The sequence below is a fragment of the Ctenocephalides felis genome, unplaced genomic scaffold, assembly GCF_003426905.1.
Source record: "Ctenocephalides felis isolate EL2017-DRISC unplaced genomic scaffold, ASM342690v1 CF-g0.4_SCAFFOLD_01170, whole genome shotgun sequence".
NCBI classification, from domain to species: domain Eukaryota; kingdom Metazoa; phylum Arthropoda; class Insecta; order Siphonaptera; family Pulicidae; genus Ctenocephalides; species Ctenocephalides felis.
This window is the reverse complement of record NW_020537324.1, coordinates 27,800,105-27,816,464: the sequence shown is the minus strand read 5'-3', so window position 1 is coordinate 27,816,464 and position 16,360 is coordinate 27,800,105. Positions and strand designations below refer to the sequence as shown.

At 27.6% G+C, this 16,360-nt stretch overlaps 1 protein-coding gene across 1 annotated transcript; it reads right to left on the bottom strand.

The window, feature by feature from the left end:
- Window positions 1-5,413: 5,413 nt before the first annotated feature.
- On the bottom strand, window positions 5,414-13,742 carry LOC113367021 (BTB/POZ domain-containing protein 6-B-like). The gene is made up of 5 exons (XM_026608651.1): window positions 13,573-13,742; window positions 10,340-10,460; window positions 7,840-7,925; window positions 6,430-6,650; window positions 5,414-6,108 (listed from the first exon to the last, which is right to left on the bottom strand). Exons 2-5 carry the CDS (start codon window positions 10,451-10,453, stop codon window positions 5,414-5,416), a joined length of 1,116 nt encoding a protein of 371 aa, XP_026464436.1. The 5' UTR covers window positions 10,454-10,460; window positions 13,573-13,742.
- Window positions 13,743-16,360: the final 2,618 nt, after the last annotated feature.

Below are 16,360 nucleotides of genomic sequence, written 5' to 3'. Positions count from 1 at the left end.
CCACTAAAATTGCCACTAAATTCTAAACAAAACTATTCATTATATAAAATTATTTTACTTAATTCATCCTTGTATTACTAACCACATCATTCATTTCTAACATCTTTATAAGATTTTATTAACCAACACTTCTCAAACATTATTTACCTATATACATTTATAATATCACAGAAAAATACAAACAATCGGAATCATTGTATAACTTTTCTAAATATAATCTAACACAGCTTAACTACAACTGATGTTTTGATATATTAACCCTTTCCACTCGGATGCCACCAGTCCGGCGACAAAATACATATTAATTTCAGAATTCCCGAGTGAAAACGGTTAAATTAGTTGTATCAATTCAATTTAACAGATTTTGACAATTGCAATTAACATAAGTTGATTATTATGAATCGATACATAAAAGCAACAAAAACAGTAACATTTAAATAACATGATAAAATAAATGTATTTGATATATCATTTCTTCACCATTTCCTAATCTTTCATTGACTAGCTCTTTACTCTCAAAATAACGATTTAAGATAATTTAAATATTTCTTAATTAATAGTCTTGATCCAAGATTTTGAAATTTTTCTAAAATAATTTCACATTTTTTATTAAAAAAAAGTTTTATTACAATTAAAAATAATTCATTAAGTCGTCGTCACGCTTACTTAATGGCAATCAAAGTTTATTAAAATTAGATAAAAAATCTAAATCTGGAACATTCATTATAATATTTTTACAATTTATTAGCTAAATCGCGACAATAAGTTACGCAAATCTAATAAATAAAAATGTTATTCCCTATATTTTTGACAGATTTTTTTAATAATTTTTGATGCCAACCTTTGGCAACTTTTATTTATGAAAATCTCCAACTGATTTTTCTCGGTAGTTTTTGGATATAGCTTTTCCAAATATGTATAGCATTGAGCATATTCGTTATATTTCACCTTTAAAGTAAAAACTGGAAGAAAAATATTCCATATGAAGAAGGAACCTATACGAAATAAATATTTTTGATCCAGCTGGATTATTCTGATATCGTAGATGCATCTCGTTCAGATATAATTAGTTGAAATATACAGAATTGGTTTAGATGTTTGCAAAACAATAATGAGATGTTTTATGAAATATAATTGTTCAAGATCGCTTAAATATTGCTTAATAGCTTAATCTTTCAATTCCTTTTTTAAATTGCTCCTAAAATTGCCATCCCAGTGAATAATCTGGAAATATTTAGATTGGAAGTTTGAATACTCGTGTAAAATTAATCAACTATATTTTTCACTACTAATTGTGCAATACAATTACTTTTATCAAAGAAAAAGTTAACACCGCCACTTGATGACAATACAACATAACCACATATTCACTGAGATAAAAGAGCAGTTCTATTGTAATAAATATTTAAAAACTAAGCATCATATTTTTATGTTTACAAATATTTTTAGAATAAATAATTTTGTACAATATTATATACAATGATTGATTGATTAACTTTGTTGGATTGCAAAGAGTAAATTATGAGTAAAGTATTGAAAAGCGTTCTAGCGTATCTGGATCAAATTAGCTCTAATATAGACTAAGTGTGCTATGATTTTTAGTATAAACAAATATATTGGTATCTAATAAAATTATCATTGATTTTTAGATAAATTTTGGTTTTTAATTAAAACCGCCTAATTAGCGAAACCAAATTAAAGAAAAATATTAATAAAAGCGTATAACGCATAATTATAATATTAAAAATAATAAATATTTATGGAAAAGTTCTCCGGTACCAGTTTTGGAAGTTTAATTATACATGCTCATAGTATTCATAAATATTATATTATATTAAAGAAGCATGTAAAGCCAGAAATCAAACATAAGGGCATTTTTCCAATAAATATTTTTTTTGAAATCCAACAAGATTATTCAATGATATATAGTATTGTACGAAATTATTAGGGTAGAAGATTTTTGTAGACTTTGTTCTATCAATTTCTGTCGTCCTTGTTCAATTTCAATCATTGTTCTATCAATTTCTGTTGTCTATGGTCCTGTGACATATTATGACTTTACTTAAAAGTATTTTTTGACTTCAAATTTTTATACAGCAATGCCAACAAAAACCAGTGTTTACTCAAGATTATATTTAACACGTTAATAGCTACGATAATATAGAAAGATTTTTTCAGAGACAATGGTAACTTTATTAGATAATTTACTGGAAACTGTATCAAGAAAACTTAATGTAATTTTTTTTGCCAAAATTCCTGGAAAAACAATATTTTTTATGTCACACATATATAACTGACATGGCCCTATATTAAAACTTTATTTATCGGCAAGTGGCCTTCTACCAAATCGCGTATGTCTGACATGGCTCCTGTAGATAACACATATGACTGACACGGCGCTTAACGTGTTAAGATCCATGACCGCAAGTGAAAATTTCATATCATGCCACTTGATATCGAGTTGGTCAAGGTTGGGATCGAATCCGGAAGCTTGGGATTACTAGCCTAAGTTTCCGGGTTCTAGTTTGAAATTTCAACGTTCTTAATCTCTAGTACACTGTGGGCCTATGCAAATATTTTCAACACTATTATAATTTTGTACAATATTATATAGTAGGAGAAATACGTACAAAATGACATATATGGCCTCATTTCAAAATTGGCTAGTTTTATTTTAAAGCCATAATAATAATCCTGTCAGATATGGTCACGGTCTTGTCGGAGTAATCAATTCAAATGTTCCTCGCGCCTTGAAAATTATTTTGAAGGTGCTTTTCTCATGTTTCTTTGAGGATCTATTTATTAATATTATTATAAATTATGCCAGTTTTAGTGATTTCGATCAATTTTATTGCAATAATCAGATTCTTAGTGAAATTTTGATTATTCGTTTTCGTTCAATTTCGGACAAAATGTCATACTTGTACAATAGACAAAATGACATAGTACTACTTCACAAGTATGTAAAGTATGGTCCAAGAAAACTATTAAAACCTGTCAAAAAGACGAAACGATTCATTTGTAAACTGCTTTCTTAAAAAATTCTCATCTCAGTATGTCCTTGCCCTATATGCCATTTTGTCCGTACTATATGGATATATGTTTTTTTGTAATAGGTTGCACTTTTCCTTTAAATTTGTTATTATTGTTCATACTTAAATACTGTATTACTGGTGGTCGATGAACTAAAGATGAGAAAAACTATTGAGACTGGTTATAATATCATTAAATGAATAAATATCACTAAAAAACAAAACGTGTCATTGTGTCCGTACTTCTCCGACCAATAAATAATTTTGTTGGATGCATGCAAAGAGTACTTTATTGAAAAAACGCCCTTTTGTACCATTATTGGCAACAAGTTTAGTGTATTTTTTACATGTTCCAAAGGTATTCGTAGATCTTATGCACAAATATTTGTAGACATAAAAATATGATGTTTAATTTTTTTGAATATAACTTTTAATAAACCTGCTCTTTCTGACAAGTAATAATTACCATATGATTAAATCAACAATAACTGATCCACAAATGGATTTATTTTTTATTCGTGTTAATAAGGCGGCACTTTCTTTAATATCGTGCAATGTACGTGAAGAACATATGGTAATTTATCTGTATCTATAACGCATATCGGCCTTCTGGGAAGTAATAATAGAGAAATTGAATAACAACAAGATTTCTTCAATATCCTTATCATTATTAGTTTAAGAGATTACAGAGAAATTATCGATATGTTATATTGAATAGGATACAGTGTCCTAATATCATGAACTAATATTTGTTTTTTATTAGCTTTAACGTCGCCCATGAGAATGAAATAATATAAGATATTCAGATCATTGGAGTAGTATCACATAAACATCAAAGCAACTTTATTAAGCTACTTATGTTATATTAAGACGTCGAAAACTACATTGATATAAAAATACTTTCATCAGTTCCTTTTTATATTGATTACACATTTAATGCTATACGAAACATTGCGTTGAGTCTCTCTACAAAACTACAATAATTTACTTTGGTAAAGTTTCAGTATGAGAAAACGAATACTGCTCTGGTGTCAAAAAAATATTAGGGAAGACTGGGTACTGTGGTGCCATTTTTGTTTTGATCAGCAATAATTTTGTTAATTTACCAGTTAGCAGGGAGAAACGTAAATTAAATGGTAATTTGAACATTTAGCTTCATGGAAATACTGATCTTAACTATGATGGATAAAATCAAATCAACAAGAAGAGGTCACAGAATGTCACAACCGTCCACACCTGAGTATAGTTGTGACAGGCATAAAAATAAGTAAAAAACAATAGCTATATATATCAAAATAGTTTATAACGACTTATTGTCATTAATAACAATAATGAGCATAACAACACAACATGAACATTTAAACAAAGCCTATGAACATAATATAACAATATATAACAAAATATAATTTTTTAAACAAAGTTAACAAGAATTCATTGTGAAATCTTTTTATCTTGTATTAAATTTTCCTTTTCCTTTCTCTTTCGTTTCGTATTTTGTCTTAGTTAAGTTAAATTTTCTTCACCCGAAAAGGACAAGAAATACATGTTACCCACATACAACCTTACCCACAAAACTTGTCACAACCGTATCCAACGCACACTTGAGTACAAATAATCATTATGACTGTTCTAAAATAACTAAAAATTGTAAATAACAAACTAGAATCTTAATATTTTAACTCATAGTAATAAATCTTGATGGAAAAAAACGACTTACATGTCGTCCATAGACGACACCCGTATACAAGTAGTCGAGTGGTTTGTTCATGGGCTACACGTAATAGCGATAACACAAAAGTAAGTAATAATTTATAAAGCACTAATTGCTAGTAAATAACTACTAATGCTCAACTTACAGCAAAATAACAAACAATGTGATCAATCTGTATACAATTAACAGTTATTATTAAAAGAATTCGAACATGAAAACTTACTTTTGACTTTTTAAAAGCAATGCGGTCTACAGATCATGTTAATGTAAGGCACTAACTGAAAGCAATAGTGGAAAGTTGTGGGAACAATCATTGTTTATCTTTCTCCCTTTGGATCCTATCTCAAAATCAGTATAGTTTAACTGTTATGTACCCTGGCACAATCGTACCCAGTCTCCCGTACTTCTTATTAGACAAATTAGAGTTGCTTGTTGATATGAAAATTAATTTAGTTCTCTAAATTCGTTAAATAAACGGTTCAAAAGTTTATCTAAATTTTTATAGTCCATTATTATTACTACATATGTCAATATAATGTTCAAATAGAAAGTGGAGTAATAGATACTTTGAATTAGATAAATACCATCAAAAGCAATATTGGGTCAATATTTTAATTATTCGCAGCAAGATTAAGAAGAACATATTTTAAACACTTACCATGACTTCAACTTAATCAAATAAACACATGACAGTATCCAATAAGCAGTCTCCAAAACAAGAACAACACCTTCCCTCTTTCTCATCGTCGCTGTCTCTTTCTTTCTTATTTTTATTACCTCTCTTTTTATGCTTTTTCTTTTTATGTTTTTCTAAAAGCTTATCATTTTTCCCATTCTGCATTTGCTCATCAGTCTGGGGTTGAGTTCTGGCACTTAAATAAACGGGTCTAGACGTTGGCAGAGGTCGTGGGCTGGCAAATAAAGTCAACATATCGCACTGCCTAGCATCCAGTGGATCTGGTAAAGCTTCACCGCGAAGTCTTGCCAGAACCAACTCACATTCCACAGGGTCAAGAAGTTCACTTTTTTGTGGCCCTTCCTTAAATTCTTTTTCAGTCATCAATAAATACCTTACCCTATAACTAACGTCACCTAATACTCTTCTTCTACTGGCAGCAGTTGAATCAGTCTTACGTCTTCGACATTCGCTAAGACTCCATCGGTGCATTGCATCAAATAGCGTTGTTTCAGACGCCAAACGAAGACAAGGACGACCTGTTATTATTTCTAGATCTGTAAAGCTGAGTTCTTCGATACGTTCCTGCTGCAGAATGGTTTCCGCATGCTCATCTATTACCAGCAAACAGTTGTGAAGTAATGCAGAACAATGGTCGCCCATGAGAAGAGCCGGATCAGACTCAGAATCTAGGAATAAACGACCAAAAACATAAAAATTCACATTAGGATTGATTCATTGCGTCATAACTACATTTATTTGTATGATGTTTTATCAAATTATTATGTAGGTACTTGCGCTTTGTATCTTATAAGTGTGTATAAAGTTGTAAAGTTGTAATTTGAATTAGTCAAGTATGGTCAATTTAAGAAATATTAAAGTATATAAAGCAGTATAGTTGGTATTTCTAGTCATATATAGACAAACAGTAAAATAATTTTTTAAGTAATATAATATTATATAATATAATAACTAATAGTCATAGTTCTAAACTGTCACTGGCAAGTCACCTGTAAGTTTCACTTGCTCTCCATATCCCGCAAGTTTTGCCGTATTGCAATAAAACCGTAAGTCACGAAACACTTCCAACACATTATCTGCATCCAAATGTAAATCAAGATAGGAAACACAATCCCTCACCAGATCAGGAATTACATATCTGTGAGCAGCTTCTAAGGTATTCCTGGCGGTGCTGACGGACATCAATTTGGGGTTCTCATCCAACAGATACCTGAAAATACCGTGTCATAGAGTTAGATAAATCATTTTTTAGTAATTTGTTATTTGTATACAGCTACGTAGTTATGAAATTTATTAAAACTCTCCTTTGATAATTCAGGATGTTGGGTTGTAATTTAACCCTTGTAGCTGTGGACTGTATTAAACACTGATTTGTTTTGTATGTTTATTTATTTGTTGCAGTTGTTATTACAATCACTGATTTGTCACTAAGTTATTATGAAAAAAGATATATTTATTTATTATTTATTAAACATGTTGTTGCGCAGACTTTACTTTTAGAAGTGGACAATTAAGCCTATTAAAGTCTCCGCTACCTCCTATACTAGGGGTAGCAACCATCCCCTGTAAAAGCTCAATGCCATGAAGATTATAACCTTTATGACCAATATAATAAAACAAAAATACGTCCGAACACAATTTAATTTTTAATTCTTTTTGAACAGCAATAACAATTACATGTTCTATAAGCCGTTATTTTTAAGATATGAGTATCGAATAGTTTTGGCGAATATATTTGTATAAATAAAATTTACGAAATTAAATTTTAGAAATTTAGAAATTAAATTTGTGAATTGAAATTTGATTTTTATATTAAATAGTATCTTCTGTTATTACTGATTGAGTAGATGCAACCATTATAATGTTTTTATTTTAACATCTTAATCCTATGAAGGTAAAACATAATGAAAAATAAACACCACACTTTTATTATTTAATTATAATTTCCATAAAATGAAAAACCAAATGTAAAATGAAACTGTCTTCATGATGTTAAATACAAATAATTAATTTTAATGATCAAATATATGACAAAATCTTGAAAAACATAACATGAAGTAAAAAGGATGCAAAGGTTTTCAAACCATCTTTATTTTTTCAATAAAGGGTATTATAAAATATTATTATTTTCACTTATGGGTACTTATATACGTGAAAAAAACAAATATAAATTTTTGTGATTTGCAAAAAAATAAATAGTTTTATTTTAGCTTTAGCATTATTAGGCATATTGTAATCGTTTATAATGCGAGAAAGTAAAATTACAAGTTTTATTATTTTGCAAAAAAATATTTCTTTAATAGGCATATTGCAACCGGGCATATAATTTACGCATACAGTCAAATAAATTATAAAATGAATATTTTATTAAAAAACATCAAAATTATAATCAGTCTTACCTCAATATATGATCAAATGCCCTCTTATCAACGTCTGGTACCAAGATTGTATCATTAGAATTTGCGAGAGGACCGAGTAGTAGCGCCTGAAAATATCAAGCTCACAATTAGATTAACATATACATTTGAATTACAATTGATATAAACAGTAGTAAAAATATATTATGACATGTTTAAAATTATGAGATCGTAAATTGTAAAAGAAAAAACAATATGCTGAAATATTTATAATCAAAAAGAAAACAAACTTAAATATTTACACTAGAAAGAGTGAATATAGCAAAATGTAAATAGAGCTTGAATTAACTAGTACATTCGCGAGTAATAAAATATTTATCATGTACGTTAGCGAGTTTAATATTTATGTCGTTAACATATCATGAAACCCAAATATATAAATATTATCATAGGGATAAATGAGATTTAGAAGATATTTTGATTAAAATTATATTTGATCATTCATAGTCTTCAAGCAAATAATTTCTGAACTCTGTGTAAGAAGTATTTTGATTTAAGGCAGGTTGCAAAAATTTGCAACTTGTTGCGTAACAATTTTGAAAGTTCTTAAATCTCTATTATTTTAATTGAGTCAATTATTAATACATGTTGGGAAATGTTTGTAACCACCCGTCTTAAGTCAAAATGCCACTTACACCTAGTTAAGGTATAATTTGCTATTGATACGATAAGAGTTAATAAATAATTTGCTCATGAGCTGCAGCTCATTATATCAATCATTAATAGATGTTTATAATTAACCCCTTTTCCAAATCTTATAATATTTTAGAATGTTTGTTAATGCCCTAAACTCTACCATCAAGAACATTTTCAAAATTATCAACTTTTTTTTTTCAAAAATTAATTACGAAGATACGACCCGCCAATTTTTATCAAAAATGAATGATCCCAGCCTCATATCAATCGGTCATTGTTTCAAGATATTTGGCTATGCAAATTTTGCACTTGACTGCTAATTATTAAAAAAAACGCTCGGCCACGTTAATCAATAAGAATTCAGATTCAGATATTTAGGTAAAATATTCAACTGTTATTCAATTTTATTTCGAAAATGAAATTACCGCTTTCATTAAAAAATAATGAATACGATTTCCAGTTGATGTCTTTCAAAAAAAAAACTCATTATAATATGTAGATGTCATAGTATAAATTAAATTCACTGTTTTACCACATTTCATTTTATTTATTTTTGTTCTATAAATGTATTTTATTTAAGTGTAAACGTCAACTGTAACCAGTAGTACATACGAAACATAGATATATGCTCGGCATTGATTTAGAATGAATGAATTTTCAATTTAATTCAACCACTTATAATATTTTATTGTGTTATTTCAGACTGCAAAATTTCTTTCACGTTTTTCTCGTGGAAAAAACTAATCAACGAGAGCCCACATCAAGTTTCATCGAATCTTTTTTAGATGCTTGAAATCGGTATAGCCGTTTCCAAGAAAACGAAAATAAATAATTAAAAATATTATTTGAATACCTAAATCTTAATTCCTATTACTTAAGTCGATTGCTGCCATATATCAGCAAGGTTTATGCAACTTGCTTTAAGGCAAAATGACAATTTCAACTAGTTCAATTTTAGTCGACGATTTTTAGAAAACAATTTAGTCCCACAAGATTCCTAATTATTTGAAACGTCGGGAAAACCTAAAATTAGCAAGTCGTATTTTGTCGAAAATACGAACTTTTCCTTCGAAAAGTTAAAAATAGAAATTACTATTTAACTATAAATAGAATCAATAACAAAATTCAATCTTTATGAAGTGTAATATTAATTATTTTTTCTTACCCTAATTTCATACAAATTACAAAAGCCTATAAGATCTTATATTATGATGTATTTTGATTGCTAAGGTAACAAAAAACTTTAAATACTGATGAAATATTTTGAGAAGTACAACGACGTTAGTTCGTTAATATTTATACATATTAAAATTAATTGATCATTTTGCCAAACTATAGGCAAATTAGATGTCAAATTTCCACTTGAGGTTATAGATCTTGAATATAGCTTCAAGTGAAAATTGCCTCTCGTGGGTGTAGTTGCATATATATATATATATTCATATATATATATATATATATATATATATATATATTTACAAGAGAATTAATCAACACATTTGTAATTCGAAAAATCCAAATCAGTTTAAGACAATGTTTTCGGAACATGTCATTAGTTTTTAAACCATACTTTCAATACCAAAAATCCTATTATTTTACATAAGGAGAAGAATGGTGACCTCAGAAATTTTATGTATATAATAAATATGCCAACAAATACTTCAAGTATAGTTAATCATAGTCATATTTGGATTGGACAACTGCATGCTGGGTTGCCATCCATTCAAAAATTCATAAAGTCAAAATAATTACTGAATTACTGTTGACGGATCGTAATTAAAATATGCAAAAACAACAAAAAAAGATATTTTTAATAATAAAAAAATTGATCATTTAGATTTGTTACCTGAAAGTATGGATGAACCCGAGCAAGACGTTGTCGATCTGCAGTCAATCTCCATGTACCTTGTTGGTCATTTCCGACCACGAAAATCGCTACATCTTCTGAAGAAGTCTCCATAGCTACTCTAAAAAATAGAACAAAAATCAAATTTATCTTACATGACAAAAAGTACTTATTCAATTCAACTAATTGGATAATACACAAATAGTACTTAAGCGTTGCCCCCTTTATGAAAACAATTAAATAATTGACCAAATTACAATTGTAATTCATTTATTGCAAGTAATTCATTTATTGCAACCCGCATGTCTCCAACTGTGAGTAATTAAAATTGATCAAAATATTTCTGATAAGAAAGTTGGTGAATAAATAAAAAAATATACGTTAAAAAATATAATCAAATGCTGTGTATTGGGCAACCATAATAATTCTTGGAATCAAATTAGGTTTGATCAATATTTCGACATATCGCAAGTAAACAGAAGGGAGCGTATCTTAATGATTAACCGGTTAAATAAAAATGTATCATTTTTATTGGGAATTGAATTTTAATTAAGTAAATAATCACACACTCATTTCAACAAAAAAAAACTATTTAATGTTTTGTGTATAATTACTTAATTGTATTAATAATTACTTTAGAAATTAAAACATGTTGTAATGTTTTATAAATAGAGTTTAAACTATTCATAAAAAATAAATAAAATAGAAATTTATCATCATATCATCTAAATAAACTTAGAAATTTATAAATAATTATATTCATATTATTGCAATTATTTTTTAATGAATTTTGATATTTTGTAAACTTTGTTTTATCCCAAAACGCCTAATTTTTTTTTAATTTCTATATCTGTTACAACTGCTAAATAATATAACATATAGCAACATAAGTGAATAGTAAAATAAATATAATTAAAATATAGTACAAAATAAAGGATATTATTTTCATTAAAATGATAACCGTATTATGATGATTTAATATAAAATAAAAGCGAATAATGATAATAATAAAATTAATAAATAAAATTTGTGAATAATAAAAATAATACTAGAAAAACAATAAAGTAGGTTAAAAACAATAAGTGACAAATAATAATAAGTATAACAAAATAACAATATTAGCTTAAATTAGCACAAAAAATTAAAACAACAAAATTAAACAAAACAAATCACCATTATTATAGATTATAATAAAGATTGCAAAGTGACTTCTTCTTAGAACTATGAGATTTTTAAAAATAATTGTTATTGCATTTGGTAGTTTATTATATCATAGACATGTTTGAATTTATGTCTTCATGGTTTATGACTAAAGTTGACTTTTGATTATGGATTTATATATACATGGTTTATGAATATGAAATTTATTAGATTGTGTATAATTAATCATTTGAACAAATAATTAAGAACTTTAAAAATGTTTTATTGTTTTATAAAACAGGGAAAAAAAGAAATAATTATATTTTTTCTTATGTATTTTTTTTTTCAATAAATTTATATATTTAAACACTGTTTTTTTGCATAACTTATGGAGGTGTTGTCCATATTAAATACCAAAATGATAGACAATAATAAATTCCATAAAATATTATTTATATTTGGTTTATTTTATGTATGATTAATATCCACGACACTATGTGTTGTCATATTTATCGTTAATAAAATGTGATTGGTATTTTCTTATTTATAATAGAAAAAGAAAGGTTTTGAAAATTATACATTTTGGCAAAAACTACTCGGGGAGAAACAAAAACCGTGTCCGATCTGACACTTGAATTTCCTTTTGTTTTTCTCAGTGCTGTCACTATATGGGCCAATCTGTCCAGAGACATGTGATGCGTGTTGGCAACCCGCTACAAACTCATGAATTTTGAATGAAATTAGCTCTAAGTATCAAAATCAATTTTTTTACAAATAGTAAATAACTTTTCGATTATAATTAATTTTGAAATAAATATTGCAATGTATTTACATCTTGAGTTTTTAAAAACTAATATCAATAAAATTTAGAAGTTCATTATATCACCCTTGTTTGAACACATGACTTTATGGTTGATATACAATATTGATTTTTGATTATGGGTTTATGAATTCGTAAGTGTATGTAAAAACGATTTTGTATAATAATAATTTATTTCTAAAACATTCAAAATAATTTTATATTCGAGTTATAATACTGGACTCGGACAGCCTGATGTCAAGCAGATAAATAAAACATAGAAGATATAGATTTATTTTCAAGCAAAAGTAGTCCTTGCTCGGTATTACTGATTCAATAAAATGAAAATATAATCAGTATTACCGAAGTTGTGATAAAAAACGACCAAAAACATAAAATTAAATAAAACTAGTGGGGTGCATGGCATCGCGCCTTAAGGCAAATTGCTGTGACTTCCCGTACCGTAATTAAAAATCTTAGTATGAAACCCAAAAAAATTGCACTTTATTGCATTTATACACATTATTAAAATCTCTATAAAATATCTTAGAACTTGATAAATGTCTAATAATTATTTTTGGACTCCAAATGACATTTTTTAACTTAAATTTATTGAGAGTCCATAACCACTGGACCTGCCTTCCCAAAAATTTAATCAGATCTTCATTTTGTCAAGTGAAATGATTTTTGAATTTGAAGTCGGACGCTCCGTTCTTTTAAAAACTGAGTTACCGTTTTTGGCACTTTATGCCCCATATCTTCGGAACGGCTAGACCTGCCTTTGTCAAAAACTAATCAGAACGTCTCCTTATCAATATGAATCGAATGTTTTTTTTTAATTGTTTAAATCGGTTGATCGCTGTTCCCAAAATCGTCGACGAATATTTGTATCCGCACACACACACATACACTTAAATCTATCTTTTCTAAGGTATGCCAAAATATTAAGAAACCTTTGAAACGTAAAGATATATAAAATATTTCATTTTAAATTTTTTTGCAATTACTATAACTTACTCTACGGGAAGTTAAAAATTGAGTTGGTAGTAGTACAGGTAGTAGAATAAATGAATATATTTGATAAAAATGAATCAATTAAGAGAATTTAAATTTGGCGTCCTTACTCGCATTTTTATTATGTATTGTGAATCTAACAAGTACAACTTGTATTTCTGTTACTGATTTCATTAATTTAACATGTTTTTTTTAAATTAAAAGTAAATTATTCTTTAAAATTCTAATACAGGTTTTTATAAATAGCAAATTAATCATCAATAATAACTAAATTTCTCACCTTTCAAATAGTGCGTACAATCCTATATCTCGGCATAAAACTTCTTCGAAAGAATTCCAAAGTAATTATTACCCTCACTAGTATTAATTAACTGAATTTCATATGCACCCCCTTGGTAACATTCCCTGGTCATCGTCTGGGGCGAAGGCACTTTCGATTTTTTCGGGCATAACATTTTTATTCCACATGTCCACACAACGAACTGAACACTGAAATAGTAAAATACAAAATAAAAATAAACGTACCGAATAAATTGTATCAAGTTAAACTTTGATAATTCGTTATTTACTGTCGATAGCTATATTATCTTTAGGTCGATACAGAGCATGTGTGAGAGCTTTCACGTAAAAACATCAATGATAATTATATAGAAATGTGTTTACTCTGATTAATATACTCACACACGAATTTTATATGTATTCAGAGCTGTACGTGTTCTTTTTACGCACCCTTGTTTTGTAATAAGCTCAAGGTGGATACAAAACTACTAAGGTTGCGGAGGATAATTCTATAAAAATACTACGAATGATTCTAAAATCGTACAGGAACTAGTGGTGGCATGGCATGGCGCGTTAAGGCAAATTGCTGCAACTTTCCAGTCTTAAATATTCGAGGGAAAAAAATCAGTAATTAATAATTATTGATCAAAATTTAATAACAGCTGTTTCAAATATTTTCAAATAGATAATTATAAATACTATGTTTTTTATTGTTTATATATTATATAGCGACGATTTTATCGCATAAAAGACTTAAGAATGTTTACATTAACAAGAGATGCAGAATGAATCCATCTGAGGATAGATGATCTTTGGATCTCCAAAATCGCTGGACCTGCCTTTCCAAAAAAATAATCAATTCTTCATTTCGTCAATGCAAGTAAAATGTTTTTTGAATCATGCAATCGGGCACTCTGTTCTCTGAAGAAATGAATTACCGTTTTTGCTATTTTTTCCCCGTACCTTCGAAACGACTAGATCTGTCTTTGCCAAAAATCACCACGTCTCCTTATCAATACGTCTCTAATGTTTTTTAGATTATTCAAATCGGTTGATCCGTGTTCCCGAAATCGTAGACAAAAAATTGTATCCAAACACACACACAAACACACACACACATATACATCAATTTTTTCTAAGGTACGCCAAAATGTTCAGAAATCTATGAAACGTAAAGATTTGCAAAAAATTTTATTTTCGATTTTTTTGTGATTACTATAACTTACGAGTACACTTCAAGAAAAAATTAATAAATTGTCATATATTATATTATATTTATATATTTAATTTACTGAAAGTTAAAAAAATCAAATTAATTCCAAAATTGTTCTATCTCTAAATTAGCCAAAAAGTATTTATGACATTGTTACAAAATGAAGTAAAGCAAAAATATTCCATTGAAATATTTTTTACCTATAATAAGGCCAAATAATTATTTGGTGACTATATTAACTAATAATTAATTGGTGACTATAATACTAAAAAAATAATTATTTGATGACTTAAGTTATCATATTTAAATAGGAATAGCAAATAAAATTATAAAACACTTTTATTGTTTTTTATGCCAATAAATATAAAAAGTGTTTTTTTTTATTTTAATAATTTTTTGCTAAAATCATGCTCGGTTCACATAGCCTTTATACATTTTAGCTTTATATAGGGTGTCCCAGAACTTAGTCTTAATATTAATATCCTACCCTAACTGTCCTGAAAAAAATATTATCTAACGTTGTTTGGAAATTATGAGCTTTTAAATGCAACCTAGAGCTTTGGTGAAATTAAGATCATTTTCAGTTAATGTAATTATTATTATTAATTTTGCTCATTCAAACTTTGGAATTGTAACCACGAATAACATTTCTGGGACCACAGTAAAAAAACACATCACAACTTCCTCAAGTTCTGAAGAATTAAAACTTTTTGTTGAACTATGAATTTTTTAAGATAAACGATCATCTTTGAGAGGCCCTTCCTTAAAAAAAAAGTATTATAGTGTGTTGGCAAGTTTCATCAAAAGTTGGTGAGCTATATTGAAAAATGGTAAAATACTTGATAATTTTATAATTGATAATTTTCAGTGAAAATTAAGGTTACCCCATTTCTGCTTAACGTTTAATAATAAATTATAATAATCTAGTTCTGGGACACCATGTATAAATTTAGAGATTAAAATTATTATGCTCATACCACTGCAATAACAAATTGAAATATACCTAATAGGTATATACCTAATACCACTACATACCTAATAGGTATATTTCTAATTTCCCATATATACCTAACAGGTATTTTTCAATTTGTTATTGTAATGGTATGAGCATAATAATTTTAATCTCAAAATTTATACATGGTGTCCCAGAACTAGATTATTATAATTAAATAAAAAAATGCGTTTTCGAAATATGTATATAGGTATATATATAGGATACCTATATACATATTTTGAAAACGCATTTTTTTATTTAATTATAATAATCTAAATGGCTTGTTATATATAATTAATATGATAATACCTATGTGGCATAAGATAGCAAATATAAAAAATATGTACTAATATATTTGAGTTGTCTAATTTGTCACTAAATTAAAGTTTGTTTAGAAACCGCAAAGGTACATATTTATTTAGTAATTTATAACAAAGGTAAATTTTAAGTGACCTGCGAGGCCGTACGGAAGTTTTCGCTTGCTTTAGTCAATCTTAAAAGTGAATCTTGTTTAGTAAATATATATGTATATTATTTGAAAAATTTAATAAAAGGGAGTTTTATTTGTAAACAAAAAATAAA

Coding starts and splice junctions, on each gene's coding strand:
- LOC113367021 (XM_026608651.1), bottom strand. CDS start 10,453: ATGGAGACTTCTTCAGAAGATGTAGCGATTTTCGTGGTCGGAAATGAC. Junction 7,926..10,339: donor GGGTTCATCCATACTTTCAG/GTAACAAATCTA, acceptor TGATATTTTCAG/GCGCTACTACTCGGTCCTCT. Junction 6,651..7,839: donor GCATTTGATCATATATTGAG/GTAAGACTGATT, acceptor CGGTATTTTCAG/GTATCTGTTGGATGAGAACC.